Source organism: Siphateles boraxobius, unplaced genomic scaffold (genome assembly GCF_051911475.1).
Source record: "Siphateles boraxobius isolate OS27281-9 unplaced genomic scaffold, OSU_SipBor_1 118, whole genome shotgun sequence".
In the NCBI taxonomy this organism is placed as follows: Eukaryota; Metazoa; Chordata; class Actinopteri; order Cypriniformes; family Leuciscidae; genus Siphateles; species Siphateles boraxobius.
This window is the reverse complement of record NW_027508720.1, coordinates 463,364-479,757: the sequence shown is the minus strand read 5'-3', so window position 1 is coordinate 479,757 and position 16,394 is coordinate 463,364. Positions and strand designations below refer to the sequence as shown.

Sequence of the window (16,394 nt, the reverse complement as noted above, 5' to 3'; positions counted from 1 at the left end):
CAATAATGACAGTCATATCAGATGGCACCTGATTATATTCATGCAATATATCATGCCAATAAATTGTAGGCTACTTAACAGAATACCATGGTACATGATCCGATACAGTTGTATTTAATGGTACTTATTACTGTGTGGGGAGATGATAATAAAAATATTGACAAAAAATTATCCTTATGTTCGAATTGACTGCTTTAAGTGCAGCTTAATGGAGAGATATTCATCATCAAGATATTAATCAAAGGCCAAAAATACATTTGTGCAAGCTTGGGTTTCGAGGTTATGCAAAACTGAATGAAGACACAAAATATTTATATATATATATTTATACTTTTAAAGAAAATGTTTGACCGTGTTATTTGATTGTGTATCTTATTTAAATATATTAGTTTTCCCTGCAACAATAATGCATGAAATGTCTGCCCTCTCCTGGCCGGAAATAAAACAGACCACATTCACTTTCGTTTTCTCGATATCGAGAAAAACATTACACCTGGATCCTCAGCTCTCTTTCGCTGCAGTGTTGTAAGTATGTTTTAATTTGGTTTGCATTGACATACTGAGTTATTTGTTCCTTACAAAAATAACCATAGCTAAAACTCTGGTAAAGCTCTACTGAAAGGTTTTGAAAGTTTGAGAGGTCTGACGTTTATTCAGCGATGCAAACTATCACATCTTTAAAACTATATGTTATAATTGGTGAAAAAGTACAATCTTATTCGATTTACATGGACCCTTCCCATCTAACAGGGAAGCTTCTCATAACTTTGGCTAATGTTCTGGCAAGTTTGGATGCTACACAGCAAAGTCCCTGTGTTTCATTAACACGGCTCTGTGATCATATGTGTCCACATGACAGTGTTAAACAGAGGCAGTGCTGAAGAGTTTATTAGATTATTAGGTCAAGTCGAGTCACATTTATTTATATAGCGCTTTGTACAATACAGATTGTTTCAAAGCAGCTTTACACAGATAACAGGAAAATAATGTAATAAAGTTTGTTTCTTGAAGGAAATAGCATCATAGTCCAGCTTAAGTCAGTTAAGTGATGATTCATTTCTGTTGTAAAAAAGTTATTAACTTAGTATATACTATATATATATATATATATATATATATATATATATATATATATATATATATATATATATATATATAGCCGTTTTGGAGAAAACCGTGATGTCATCGTTCAGTTCTCATATAATGGTGTCAAAAATATTGTCGAATATGTCCCTAACTAAGCAAGGCAAAAGCCAAGAAATAAACCTCGGGAGAAACCAGACTCAGTCGCTCAGTTCTCCTCTGGCCAACTAACCAACAGTGTGTGATTGTGATTCACGCATTACAGGTCAGGTGGAGGATTGGATCAGAACATTCAGAATATTTATCCAGTTCCATTAAGTAATGATTGAGCATTAGTAATGACACACTGAAGGAAAGAGGAATTACCATTATGGTGATCAGTGTTTCTTGTAGTTGGGCTCTTGACTCTTGATTGTTTTATTAGTTTATCTCTGGCTGGTTTTAAAAGTGTGTTCAGAAAACTCTTACTGTGGCAGAAGTTGATGTTGGCTGTTTATTAATGTCATTATGAAGTGGCCTGATTCACTGATCACATCTGAAGTCTTCTCACTGAAGTGGGTTTTGCTACTGACCATGTAATACTTGACTATCAGATATTCTAATAAATGATGAAAACGTATTGTGAGCAGGAAGTTATTAACTACAGTGTAATTTAGACACTCACATACATAAACAATCAGCATATGAAATGCAACAATGGTGACATATTTCATGCCAGCATACAAAAACTTATTCATGGCTCCCAGCATGCATTGCAGAGTGAATAATTGTCACCATTGTTGAGGTTTGAATGATGAGTACTGATGTGTAAGTGCGTCTCTCAACTTACATAACAGAGGATGTACTGTTTTTGTAAGATCTCACACAGATCGCACCAGTATTACAAATTAGATTTTTGTCACAACAGCTGCACTCTTTTATTCATCAATGCTTCAACTTCATAACTATTTAAATCTGCCATGAAATTACAGAAAAATCAGCCATTTTTATCTTCATTTTTGAGCAATGCACAAATGTTCACTGGAAACATTATTGTAAATGCTGAAAGAGAAATGAGGTCAAAGTCAAGGCTCAAGAGCACAACTAAAGCAAACAATGATCACCATAATGGTGACTTAAATACCTATTTTCAACCTAATCTAAACCTCTGTTAATCTCATTAAAAACTTTTGTACATGAATGAAATATAATTAAGACAAACTGGACTGTAATAAGTGAAGATGTAATGCTGTGAGTTGTTTAAAGTCTCCCTGTAGTCAATAATTGTATCCCTTTTAAGCACATTTTTGATCACCAAAATTACATATTTAAATGCATTTTCCTTGAAATAAAATTCTTCATGCCTTAAAAATCCTAGATCACTTATGATTTTCCACAGCTCATATTGTCTGGGCTTTTTTGTCTACTGAAATTCCTTGGAAAGATATTTTTGCAGTGATTCGTCAGCAGAACAATCCAAAACACATTAAATAACAGTCCAACCCACTGAAGAGATGCATGTCTATCCCTCACAGCCTCGCTTTCATTCCTGTTAAACAGGCAACTGCTTTTTTGCGACGGAAAGATGTATCCATTGCGCTACTCCAAGAAACCCTTTTAAAAGACGGAGATGTTCATCGCTTTCAAAGTAAATATTATAAGACTTTGGCATGTGCGCTTAACAAATCTAAAGGTGTCTTAATCCTGTATAAGAGATCGCAACTCTGTCGCAACGCCCTCGTCAGTAGCTCTTAATAGCTTAATCGCAGAGCTTAATTTTGTAGACCCATGGCGTATTAAAAATGGTAACTCTAAAGTTTACACATTCTATTCTGCATGTCACAAGTCGTTTTCTAGGATCGATTATATTCTGGTTGATCCCTCTCTAGTCCAATACATCAGTACTAATGATATTTTGCCTATTTTGATTTCGGATCATTCACCGGTTATCTGTAATATCACTATAAGTGCTAAAATCAAAGAGTCAATAGATGGCGCTTTAATACTACATTATAATACGATATCTCCTTCCTAAATCAACTTAGACAAGAATTAATTATTTTTTTGGAAATTAATTCCCACTGCCGTAATCCACAGACGTGGGAAGTTACAAAATGCTTTTTAAGGGGTAATTGTATTTCATATTCTTCCAAACTCAAGGCCTCTAGGAATAAACGGTTTGAGGAGCTAGAAAAAAAGATTAACAGGCTTGTGTTTTTTCTGATAAGCTTAATAAGGAGCTATCTGTATTGAAAGCAGAATATACTTCTCTATCTATATCCAAAGCTGAGTTTATCATTCATAGAACAAAGCAAAAATACTATTATAATGCAGATAGGCCTAGCAGATTGCTCGCACTGAAACTCAAAGAGTGCGAATCTAAAGCCAGCATTGATGTTATTAAAACTGACTCTGGTGAAATTACTACGGACACACAGGCTGTTAACGATGAGTTTAGATCGTTCTACTCTACGTTGTATTCTTCTGAAGTCTGCCTCGACAGAGGAGAATGTAGTGATTTTCTCAGTCACCTGAACCTTCCCACTTTACCAATACTGCTTCCGTATCAACAGGTTTCTATCAATCACAACCTTTCTTACTTCAAAGAGGTTGTCGCCAAGGTTGTCCCTTGTCACCAATTTTATTCGCACTCCCACTAGAACCTCTCGCACAAGCTCTTAGACAAAGCCAAACAGTAACACCTATAACTATTAACAACTCACATCACCACATCTCATTATATGCCGATGACACGGTCTTGCACTTCCTAATTTAATGCTTCACTACTCTGCTTTCCAAATTAGGGCCATGCGCATCTGGGTGGACACTCACTCCAAAGTACCTTGGAGAAGCATTGAGTCTGACCGTGTTCTTCCCCATAGACTTCAAGATCTGCCTTTTACTGGTGTAGGCTCAAGAAGTTTACATCAGAAGTTCGGAAATATTATCGCAGTCACTTTAAAAGCATGGTTCAAAGCAGAAAAGATTACAGGTCACGTTAAAAAAGTCTCACGTCAGTCTCCTCTCTGGAACAATGCCCGCCTATTATCTGGTAATCAACCTTTCATTTACCCTTCCTGGTCCTTAAAAGGTGTGTTCACATTTGGTGATATATTCAATGGCAGTGGATTGCGCGCATTCCAAGATATTCAAGCAGATTATTCTTTGCCAGGTACCTCCTTTTTTATGTACTTGAAGTTGAGATCTGCAATGAAAGCATACTGGGTACCATGGAATTCCAGCCTAGATGATCATCCATTGTTAAAGTGGTTCAAAAATACTGGGTAAATTCAGGCTGCAGTCTCCTTGATTTATAAACAACTACTTGAATGTTCATATAAAACCCTGAAGGTATTAGCTGTGTGGGCGAGGGAACTCTCATGGCTGGGTTATAGCCCTGACTGGAACGCAGTTTGGTCCAATCTCTGTCTTACCTCCAAAAACTCCTCGCACATTCTTATTCATTTCAAAACTTTACACAAAATGTATTGTACCCGATACAAGCTATACTTGATGAAACTCTCTTTAAATCCTAATTGCAGTCTGTGCAACAATAACTCTAAAGGCACCTTTTTGGATATGTTTTGGGACTGTTCAGTTATATCTAATGTTTGGAAACATGTAGTTCAAGTACTAAAACATTTCACAAAGTTGCAGTTTGACCTCGACCCTTGTCTTATGTTGTTGAATGATGATTCTTACGTTAGTTCAGAAAAGATTGTTAATGTCTGGTTTCACTGCTGCTAAAAAAACAATTATACAACAATGGTTCACTCCTGACATGGATCTTAGAAGATTCTGGCTGCTGTCTTTTCATTATATTGCTTGTTTAGAACGCAGCACTGCAAGGATTAATGGGGCTAGAACACAAACGGTCACTTATTGGAGTAGTACAGCCCAAGCTCTAAAATAATTGTTTTAAATTGATGATGCATTATTCTGTGCTGTAATTGGCTGCCGGGGTTCATTTGTATGTTCCTTTTAAGTTACCCCTCCTTGTGTCCTTTGTGTGCTTGTGTGTGTTTTTTTCCCTCCTTTTTATTGGTATTCATGCTGTCATCTGACATTTGTAATGTTATTATTTCAAATAAGAAAACAATCACACAAAAAAAGATGGCGCTGCTGTGAATAGGGTCTATACTTCTGGTGTTATGGAGGATTGTCAGGGCATGTGTCATGTGTGTGTCCTGAGTAATCTAAGATCTTGTGCTGCTGTCTCTGATTCTAGGCTCATCAGCAAACATTCCCTTCTCTGATCAACAATGTTTGAACCCGCTTTTGGCACCAGCAGCAAGCCTGAAACACTCAGATTTGGTTCAACCGCATCTTCAGGCACCATTTCCAGCGGCACATTTGTAATGGGCTCTTCTTCAGCACCATCTTCAGAGACTAAATCTGCTCGCAAAACTGAAAAAACAGCACAACCTCAGATCTCTCCTCTAGGTAAAACAACACAGTTATTCAAACAACCTTGCAAATAATTATCAGAAGAAGTCTCGCTGTCTATTTCAGAACTATTTTTTTTTATACCTTAACAGATTTTATGCCCTTGCTGGAGAACCAGTGGAGAAATATGGATTGGAGTGAAGAGTAGGTGGAACCACGGCTTGGAAACCGGGTGTTTGTATGTCGTGAGATTGAGGTATCTAACAGCATTTATGTGTTTAGAGCGAAGGAGACCCTGATGGAGTCGGTCCGGTCGTTTAAACCAGCCAGTGAGAGCGTGACTGAAGCCAGGGTTCTGCTGATCGGCCCGGTCGGCGCTGGGAAGTCCAGCTTCATCAGTTCTGTCCAGTCTGTGTTCTCTGGACGGGTCATTAATAGAGCCATGGTGGGATCGTCATCCTCGACCAGCTTCACCAAGAAGGTAAACATGACTAGAACTGGAAGCTTGGAAATCAAAGTGAATCTGAGGTTGACAATACACAAATTGACATAGTTTTGAGCTAACAAAAATTTTATGTTATAAACATTTTATAAAAATGTTGTTTCTGAATGTTCTCGGAACGTTCAAAACTTCCAGATTTTTTATGTTGTTTATTTTTCTTGGTTATGCAAACGACGTGAACATCTCGGATGCCATGGGGGAGAGGAAATTTAATTTTAATTCTGAAGTGAACTACTCCTTTAAGGAAACATTACCTTTTATCATTCTTCAAACATTTAAACAAACGTTAGGTGAATATTCAACTAAACGTTTCATAAACGATTTATAAATAATATTTTTGTGCTAACATTATTAAAGTTTGAATGAATGTTTTATCAACATTAATGGAGGAACGTTTGTTCATTACCTTGCCAGAACATTAGCTGAAGTTCTGAGAACGTTAGCTGGGTTCAATCCATATTTTGCCCAGTTTTTGCCGAAAGTATTGGTTTATTTTGTTTGTTGTTTGTCAGCTTCGCTCGTTCCGCATCAGAGGCGCAGGAGAGGCGGCGGACGAGCCCACGGCGCTGGTCCTGTGTGACGTCATGGGGGTCGGGGAAGGAGAAACCACTGGACTGACTCTTCATGACGCGCTGTCGGTCATTAAAGGACACGCTCCAGAGGGACACCAGGTACATCTCAGTTGGTTAATACTACTTTCATGTCTTTAAAAAAAAAAAAAGTTTTTTTTGTGAACCTTAGTGTTAAAAATACAGTGACAAAACTAAGCATCACATTATTATGTCTATATATTTTACAGTTTATAAATCTATATATGGTTATGTAATATTAATATTTAAAATGACTTAAATACGCTTTGTACTTTTTAAATGCAAAGGTAACTTCCATAATTACACAGGTGATACAATCAAAGACCACATTATGACTACACAACACTTAAATTATGTAAGAAATATTATTTAAATCAGGGGTTTTCAAACTTTTTGAAACTTTTTGACCACCAAATATGATGACCCTCTTGTAAAGGACCCCGATGTAAAAAAATTTTTTTTTAAATGGCAGCTATATATATTTTTTAAGTATAAAATCTTTCAAGTAAAATATTAATTGTAATATTAAGACAACCAATGATTTCTTTTTCAAAATTAAAGAATTGGCTTTTACATTTTCATTATGCTTAAAACAATTAGTTAAATTATTATCTTGTGGATCATTTTTTTGTGGATTTTTATTTTAGAAAAATATTAGAAAAGTATGGAAGCTTGTTTCCGCCACAGAATGAAAAATAAAAAAAGGTAATTGCGACTTTTTATCTCACAATTCTGACTTTATTTCTCAGAATTGCAAGATATAAAGTCAGAATTGCGTGATATAAAGTCGCAATTGCGTGTTATAAAGTCAGAATTGTGAGATATAAAGTCAGAAATACGTAATATAAAGTCGCAATTGCGAGTTATAAAGTCAGAATTGTGAGATATAAAGTCAGAAATACGTAATATAAAGTCGCAATTGCGTGTTCTAAAATCAGAATTGCGAGATATAAAGTCAGAATTGCGTGATATAATGTCGCAATTGCGAGTTATAAAGTCAGAATTGTGAGATATAAAGTCAGAAATGCGTAATATAAAGTCGCAATTGCGTGTTATAAAGTCAGAATTGCGAGATATAAAGTCAGAAATGCGTGATATAATGTCGCAATTGCGAGTTATACAGTCAGAATTGCGAGATATAAAGTCAGAATTGCGTGATATAAAGTCGCAATTGCGTGTTATAAAGTCAGAATTGTGAGTTATAAAGTTGCAATTGCGTGTTATAAAGTCAGAATTGCGAGATATAAAGTCAGAATTGCGAGATATAAAGTTGCAATTGCGTGTTATAAAGTCAGAATTGCGAGATATAAAGTCAGAATTGCGAGATATAAAGTTGCAATTGCGTGTTATAAAGTCAGAATTGCGAGATATAAAGTCAGAATTGTGAGATATAAAGTTGCAATTGCGTGTTATAAAGTCAGAATTGTGATATAAAGTCGCAATTGCGTGTTATAAAGTCAGAATTGCGAGATATAAAGTCAGAATTGTGAGATATAAAGTTGCAATTGCGTGTTATAAAGTCAGAATTGTGATATAAAGTCGCAATTGCGTGTTATAAAGTCAGAATTGCGAGATATAAAGTCAGAATTGCGTGATATAAAGTCGCAATTGCGAGTTATAAAGTCAGAATTGTGAGATATAAAGTCAGAAATACGTAATATAAAGTCGCAATTGCGTGTTATAAAATCAGAATTGCGAGATATAAAGTCAGAATTGCGTGATATAATGTCGCAATTGCGAGTTATAAAATCAGAATTGCGAGATATAAAGTCAGAATTGCGTGATATAATGTCGCAATTGCGAGTTATAAAGTCAGAATTGTGAGATATAAAGTCAGAAATGCGTAATATAAAGTCGCAATTGCGTGTTATAAAGTCAGAATTGCGAGATATAAAGTCAGAAATGCAAGATATAATGTCGCAATTGCGAGTTATACAGTCAGAATTGCGAGATATAAAGTCAGAATTGCGTGATATAAAGTCGCAATTGCGTGTTATAAAGTCAGAATTGTGAGTTATAAAGTTGCAATTGCGTGTTATAAAGTCAGAATTGCGAGATATAAAGTCGGAATTGCGAGATATAAAGTTGCAATTGCGTGTTATAAAGTCAGAATTGCGAGATATAAAGTCAGAATTGTGAGATATAAAGTTGCAATTGCGTGTTATAAAGTCAGAATTGTGATATAAAGTCGCAATTGCGTGTTATAAAGTCAGAATTGCGAGATATAAAGTCAGAATTGTGAGTTATAAAGTTGCAATTGCGTGTTATAAAGTCAGAATTGTGTTATAAAGTCGCAATTGCGTGTTATAAAGTCAGAATTGCGAGATATAAAGTCAGAATTGCGTGATATAAAGTCGCAATTGCGAGTTATAAAGTCAGAATTGTGAGATACAAAGTCAGAAATACGTAATATAAAGTCGCAATTGCGTGTTATAAAATCAGAATTGCGAGATATAAAGTCAGAATTGCGTGATATAATGTCGCAATTGCGAGTTATAAAGTCAGAATTGTGAGATATAAAGTCAGAAATGCGTGATATAATGTCGCAATTGCGAGTTATACAGTCAGAATTGCGAGATATAAAGTCAGAATTGCGTGATATAAAGTCGCAATTGCGTGTTATAAAGTCAGAATTGTGAGTTATAAAGTTGCAATTGCGTGTTATAAAGTCAGAATTGCGAGATATAAAGTCAGAATTGCGAGATATAAAGTTGCAATTGCGTGTTATAAAGTCAGAATTGCGAGATATAAAGTCAGAATTGCGAGATATAAAGTTGCAATTGCGTGTTATAAAGTCAGAATTGTGAGATATAAAGTTGCAATTGCGTGTTATAAAGTCAGAATTGCGAGATATAAAGTCAGAATTGTGAGTTATAAAGTTGCAATTGCGTGTTATAAAGTCAGAATTGTGTTATAAAGTCGCAATTGCGTGTTATAAAGTCAGAATTGCGAGATATAAAGTCAGAATTGTGTGATATAAAGTCGCAATTGCGTGTTATAAAGTCAGAATTGTGATATAAAGTCGCAATTGCGTGTTATAAAGTCAGAATTGTGAGTTATAAAGTTGCAATTGCGTGTTATAAAGTCAGAATTGTGAGTTATAAAGTTGCAATTGCGTGTTATAAAGTCAGAATTGTGTTATAAAGTCGCAATTGCGTGTTATAAAGTCAGAATTGCGAGATATAAAGTCAGAATTGTGTGATATAAAGTCGCAATTGCGTGTTATAAAGTCAGAATTGTGATATAAAGTCGCAATTGCGTGTTATAAAGTCAGAATTGTGAGTTATAAACTATTCTGAGAGGAAAAAAGTCAGTCTTTTTTTCCCCATAGAATTGGACTTTATAACTCGCAATTGCGAGATTATATCTTACAATTTTGAGAAAATATGTCAGAATTGCGAGATATAAACTCACAATTATGTGTTATAAAGTCGGAATTGCGAGAAAAAAAGTCAGAATTCTTAGTTTTCTCTCTCGCAATTCTGACTTTATAACACGCAATTCTGACTTTATATCTCGCAATTCTGACTTTATAACACGCAATTCTGACTTTATATCTCGCAATTCTGAGAAATAAAGTCAGAATTGAGAGATAAAAAGTTGCAATTATTATTATTATTTATTTATTTAGTGGCGGAAACAAGCTTCCATAGAAAAGTGATTTTTGAAAAGTGAACAAATTGTGACAAAATAAAAAAATTCAATTAATATCTTGATTTCTGACCAGTCTTTAGAAAGCAATATTATACTACTAAATTTAGTAAATGTGAACGTTATAAATAATTATGATAAAAATATTTCACCAATATCTTAAGTACACTAACTTTGACACCCCTAACAATAAAGCTGTAGTGAAGCGCACAAAGAAGGACATTAATAACAAAAACAGTCTTTGTTTAGATCCACACGGGACACTCAGGAGAACGCATGAGATCAAACAAACACAACCAAGTTAACATGAATGATAACGGAGAATGAACTGAACAAAACACAGGGCTTAAATAGTGAAAGCAAGCGTAAAACAGAACAGGCATGTGAACTGATTAACAACCAGCGAAACTAACTACAGAACTGTTCATACAACACCATTTTCAACTAAACACAGAAAACAGAATTATGCGTTTTGGACGTTCGTTTACACGACAATGGCGTTTCGGGTGCCTAAAAACGCAAACTTTCGAAAAAAGTCTCTGTGTAAACAACAAAAACGTGAATCTCTGAAGATGTTGACGTCATGCACGTGCGTATTACGTGTTCAGCCTATAGTGTTTCATCGCCATCTACTGGCCTGGCAGCAGAATACAGCGTTTTCAGTCGTTTTCGCGGATCCGTGTGATTGGGGATCGTTTGTACGCGGAAAACTCAAAGGAAAAACTACTCGGTTTTGAAAAAACAGGAAAACAATGAAAACGAACCCAAAACAGACTACATGTTACAGGGGGTCCTCAGTTTAACAAAAACCCCAAACTAAATAACATCAAATGTAACCGGTTTCACAGACGGGGCTTAGATTAAGCCAGGATTAGGCCTGTGTTAAATTAGGACATTTAAGTAGCTTTTATCGACGTGCCTTAGGGAAAAAACATTACTGGTGTGCATCTTGAGACAAAACAATGACAGTGATATATTTTAAGTTGCTTTCAGTTAAAATAGTTTAAACATGCATTTTGAATTCTGCTTTTTATATAAATATAAGGTGATTTATACTTCGGAAAGAATTTTAGAGTAAAAAGAATGGTTCTTTCCTGGGAAATAAATACATTTTAAATTATGAGGTAATTCTTTCTACATTTACAAAAAAAAAAATCATTATTTAACAGTAAACTTTCATTATCGTTCAAAAATGTAGTATTTACTACAGTTTAGTTTAGGCCTACTGTACTGTACGATTTTACATTATTTACATGCAAAAATTCAAGTGTTACTTCAAACTCACATAAGTGTCGACGAAGTGTGTGTGTGTCAGCCGTTACTGCTGTACTCCAGTGAAGCATGGCTGTGTGTGTGTGTGTGTGTGTGTGTGTGTGTGTGTGTGTGTGTGTGTGTGTGTGTGTGTGTGTGTGTGTGTGTGTGTGTGTGTGTGTGTGTGTGTGTGCAGTTCAGTCCCGAGCAGCCGGTGGCCGCTGATACTGTGGGCTACGTGAAGAAGCCGAGCGCAGAGGATAAAGTGCACTGTGTGGTGTTTGTAGTCGACGCTTCAAAGGTCGCCTCATACGCCAAAAGCTTCGGCACAACCTTCCAGCAGCTGAGAGAACACATCAGCAACTTAGGTGAGTCGTGTGTTCGAGGCACAGAAAGCGTTCACAGTTCACAAACTGAAGTGTTATGAGCCATGAAACAAACCAACCAGCAACGAGGCGAATCATTCCGAACATTACAAACTTTGATATGAAGCAAAAAAGTGTTCGAAAATCGGACAAAAAGACAAAGGTACAAGACTGTGAACTTAACGGCTTGAGTGAGGGAAAGAACTACAATCTCATGAAGCATTGCAAACGGCATAATCTATGGAGAAATATAAACTACTGGTGATTATGTTTACAACCCTCATCCTTCCCTCGGGTCATTTTTGACCCGAAACTCATTTTTTTTAAATGTTAGAAAATTGAGTGTTCATCATTTGAACCACGAATACACACAAAAAAATGTAATGGATTTGAGGAGTTTTGTGGTCGAAATTTTAAAAAGTAACAAATCTTTCCATCGCGGGTCAATTTGACCCCCATAGGAATGCATGGAACACATAGTACACATAGAAAACCCTAAAAATGCTCAAAATTCAGACTAAAAATGCTAAAACTTTACCAAAAAAGTATTTTATAATGTCTACATGTGTATCTGAATGCATACTGACGTGAACTGGCTTTAGGACCCAGCGGAACCGCTCATTTGCTCCATATGGAGATATGAGGCCATCTAGTGGCAAGAGTCATGAAATATCACGTTATATTATTTTTTTCCCACAAGAGGTCGGCAAAGACACACAATGTAAAATATTTTGAGCTGAATTTAAATGGTCATGTGTGAAATTGTGAGTTATTTTGAATTTAAGGTGAAAGTATGTGAGGAATGTGCTTAAATTGCTATTTATTTATTATTTATTGATCAAATCTAGTAATTTAAAGATAAATAAAATAAAAGGAACAAAAAAATGTCATTAAAATTGAAATAAAAATGATAAAAATGAAATAAAATAAGCTTTCTGGACAAAAAAATAAAAAATTAAGTATAATTGTAGGACTTCGGGTCATTTTGACCGGTGTGGGAAAGATGTGTTACAAAGTGTGATGGAAGGATGAGGGAAAAACAATATAAGTTTATTGCAAAATATGCATATATATTAAAATATTTAAGTATTTCGAGGGCGTAAGGAGACATTCCCAGTGCCTCATGGGAGTGGGTGGAGCTAAAGATATTTTGGCACATTTTGCTAGTTGCGGCTTTCTGATTGGTGGAATTTCTGCACAGCATCATGGGTAATGTAGTTTTTCACCACGAATTCCACTGTAAAACCCAATTAATTTAAAAAAAAAGCTGAAATAGTTGTTTTTTGCATACGAGTGGTTTCAGTTATTCCTACATTTATTTATTTTTGGTTTATTTAGAATAAATTTTAGAAGGAAAGTTACTGATGAATCATGATTAGTTTGCGAAAACGTTCTTGTACAGATTTCACAAACAAATTCGTGTGTACGCGACGCGTGCTTAGTGAACGAGATCCAGTGTGTTTTTTGAACATTGAAGCAGGAAAACCTATTCTAGAAGAGCCAAAAAACAACAACATCGAGACATGGTTAAAGGGCGTATGGTCTCTTTAAGAAACTGCAGCTATGATCAATCTAAAACCCGTCTTATTTGCAGGCGTTCACCAAGTGGCATTACTGACCCACGTGGACCAAGTTTGTAAGACTACAGGAAGTGACATCAGCCAGGTGTACCGGAGCCTGACTGTTCAGCAGACAGTAAGTCATGCTTGATGGTTCAGCCGTCCCTCCTGCTGTCTGCCAGGAGCGTCCCATGATTCCTCTTGTCTCTGTAGATGCTGAAGGCCGGAGCGCTGCTGGGAATGGCCACTTCCTACATCGTCCCGGTGAAGAACTACTCCTCAGAGCTGGATCTGGACCCAAACAAAGACCTCCTCCTGCTCAAAGCTGTCGATCACATCTTACAGTACGTCAATCTGTATTTCCAAGACAACAGCGATTAAAGCATGTCAGTAAGAGAATAGCCACATTCCCCAAAATGAGTTCATCTCAGATTTTGTCCCATTGAAATGTTGATGCCAAAGCTTGTAATTCTTTTATAAATGTATGTGGTGATCTGAAGTTAATAAAACTTTAACTGTTTTTACAGTGTCTATGCGTTTGAATTGTCTGCGATATATCAGTGAGCTTTGACCCAAGCTTTGGGTTGGGTGTGAGGTTATATATGAGGGTCTCGTGTGTTTTAGGCTTGTGTAATGAAGACACCTTTAGCTAGAGTTTATGTGCACATTTATACAGAATGCCTTTTTGCATTAAAAAAAAACTATGTTTGTGCAACAGAATCAAACCGTTAAAAAGGTAATTGCTCCTTTTTATCTCACAATTCGGGCTTTATATCTTTGATTTTGATATAAACTTGCAATTGTGAGAGAAAAAAAAATCAGAATTGTGAGATTAAAAGTCACAGTTACCTTTTATATATTTTTTTATATCTGTGGCAGAAACAAATTTCCTTTAAAAAAAGCATTTCTAGACATTTTTGTTATGTTTTTCAAAAACGCTTGACCTTCTGTAATTTATTTTTGTTCAATAATATTATGTATTTTGAGAGGATTTGCTAGTACTATGCTAATATTTATGCAATAATTATGGTTAATTTTTGCCATTGAAAATAATCATTTTAAAAAATTCTAATTTTCTAAAATATTTTTTAATTGAATGCAGTATATCAGATTAATATAGAGACTAGCGCCATCTGTTGATAGAAATAAAATAAAACATTCTCAAATAATACTTTTTGTCAAGATTTATAAAAAAAATTTAAAAAAAATGTTTGATGTGAAGTGTACACGTTTTTGCATTATTACTACAGTCAAACCTGAATACAGAGAAAGCATTTTGTTACAGGTAACATTAAAATTCAATAAAACAAATAAACAGGAATGCTTTATCACAGCTTATTATATATATATATATATATATATATATATATATATTCTAATTATTATTAATATATTATTATTATTATAATTACAGCTTAATCCATCTGGATCTGATCTCATTTCAACCTCTTATTTCAGTCTTCTGACTCAATTATGCTGTATTGTAATAGCCCGTATACCAGTTCATTTGTGTTTACAAGAGTGTGTGTGTGTGTGTGTGTGTGTGGGGGGGGGGGTCCCGGGGCACTTTTTTTCTGCATCGTGGCCGATTTGCAGAGAATTTTTGTGTTTTTTCATATCCTGTGGTCGTCATTTCTGACAGAAGAGCACAAGTGTTACTATTTTGTTTACGACCGCTTAGCCTGCTCGAATCCTGCTTGTAAGGGTGTATGACTAAAGATGACTAAAGAACTTTAACCCAAATGTGATGCGAGACGTTCAAACTTACCAATCAGATAATTACAACTTCCCCAATTGTACTGAAGGTGTGACCGTTCACAGACAGTAGCACACGCGCACACACACACACACACACACATCTCAGCCTGAGGCCTGGATCACCATCCGCTCTGTGTCTGGGACTCCTTGTGTAGAAGAGGGGGTGGAAAACAGTAAAGTCTGTGTTCATTTTAAATATCTTGGATTATTTTCAATTCTACACCCTCAATTTTTTGTGTGTGTTCACATTCCAAATGCCATAAAAGTCACCAAATTTCGTACCATTACGGTGAAGCTGCGATTTTTAAAAATTCAAAACAGAAAATGTTCAAGAGCACATATGTAAATGGTTCCCAAGATCTATTAATAAAAAAGATATCCAACAAATACGCCATTATAGGTTTGCTTTTTCATCCGTAAAAACTTACAATACTTAAAAAAAAAAAAAGATTATATGTATAGGAATCCCTGGTTGTCAGGTGACTGCTGACATCAGCAAATAAAAACACCTAATGCATGAGATGCCATATAAACCATTGTCCTGATACTAATATTTTTGCCTATTGTATATTGAAATCTTCCATATTTTACACTTACACAAAGTTGTTCAACTATAAAAAATATTGTTGCGTTGGCCGGGAATCGAACCCGGGTCAACTGCTTGGAAGGCAGCTATGCTCACCACTATACCACCAACGCCTGCTGTCTGGAGCGCGCAAGACCTCAGTTAGACTGAGGAAACCTTCTCAACTATATTTCATTCCATTCACTGTTGCTCATTCACTGGTCCTCAGCTCGGCTCCCTTTAGCCATTGTATTTTAAACGCAACTTCAATTTTTTTATAAACCGAGTCAACCTTTTTGACGGTTTTTTAGTTTTTTTCAGTTTTTGAAATTTGCTTTTTTAACCCAGAAAACTTTGAATCCAGTAGGCTAAGGGATTCGTTTGACAAATTAACCTGTGTATTTCTTTGTTAGGCTAATCACTTATGTACTTAGGTAATCAGTTAGTGTGATATATATGCGCAGCACAGAAATCTGCTGCAGCAATGCGTAGTAACATTATTGTTAAAATAAAATAAGTGTTTGCTCATATTGTAGGCTACTCTGTGTTTTTCCACTGTGTATGAGTGCATCGCATGATATAACGTTACCATATGGAGTCTCTTTTTCTGCAAAATTGTTTTTGTCACACTTCATCTATATCAAGGTTGTGGTTCATTCACACCTTTTCTCGTACGTACGGTAACGTTCGTTGACATCACATAAA

At 35.6% G+C, this 16,394-nt stretch overlaps 1 protein-coding gene and 1 non-coding gene across 3 annotated transcripts; one reads left to right on the top strand and one right to left on the bottom strand.

Moving 5' to 3' along the window:
• Positions 1-446: 446 nt before the first annotated feature.
• ifi44g (interferon induced protein 44g) lies at positions 447-13,886 on the top strand. Of its 2 annotated transcripts, XM_077202105.1 has the most exons (8): positions 447-525; positions 5,291-5,505; positions 5,601-5,652; positions 5,731-5,929; positions 6,463-6,621; positions 11,639-11,810; positions 13,402-13,502; positions 13,580-13,886. In XM_077202105.1, the coding sequence occupies exons 2-8, from the start codon at positions 5,325-5,327 to the stop codon at positions 13,745-13,747; spliced, it is 1,032 nt and encodes a 343-aa protein (XP_077058220.1). In that variant the 5' UTR covers positions 447-525; positions 5,291-5,324; the 3' UTR covers positions 13,748-13,886. The 2 variants fall into 2 exon arrangements, with proteins under 2 accessions (XP_077058220.1, XP_077058222.1); XM_077202107.1 differs by lacking the exon at positions 447-525 and having other exon boundaries at positions 5,486-5,505; positions 5,601-5,656.
• Positions 13,887-15,751: 1,865 nt separating this feature from the next.
• Positions 15,752-15,823, bottom strand: trnag-ucc (transfer RNA glycine (anticodon UCC)). The gene has a single exon. It is a non-coding gene; the product is annotated as a tRNA-Gly (tRNA).
• Positions 15,824-16,394: the final 571 nt, after the last annotated feature.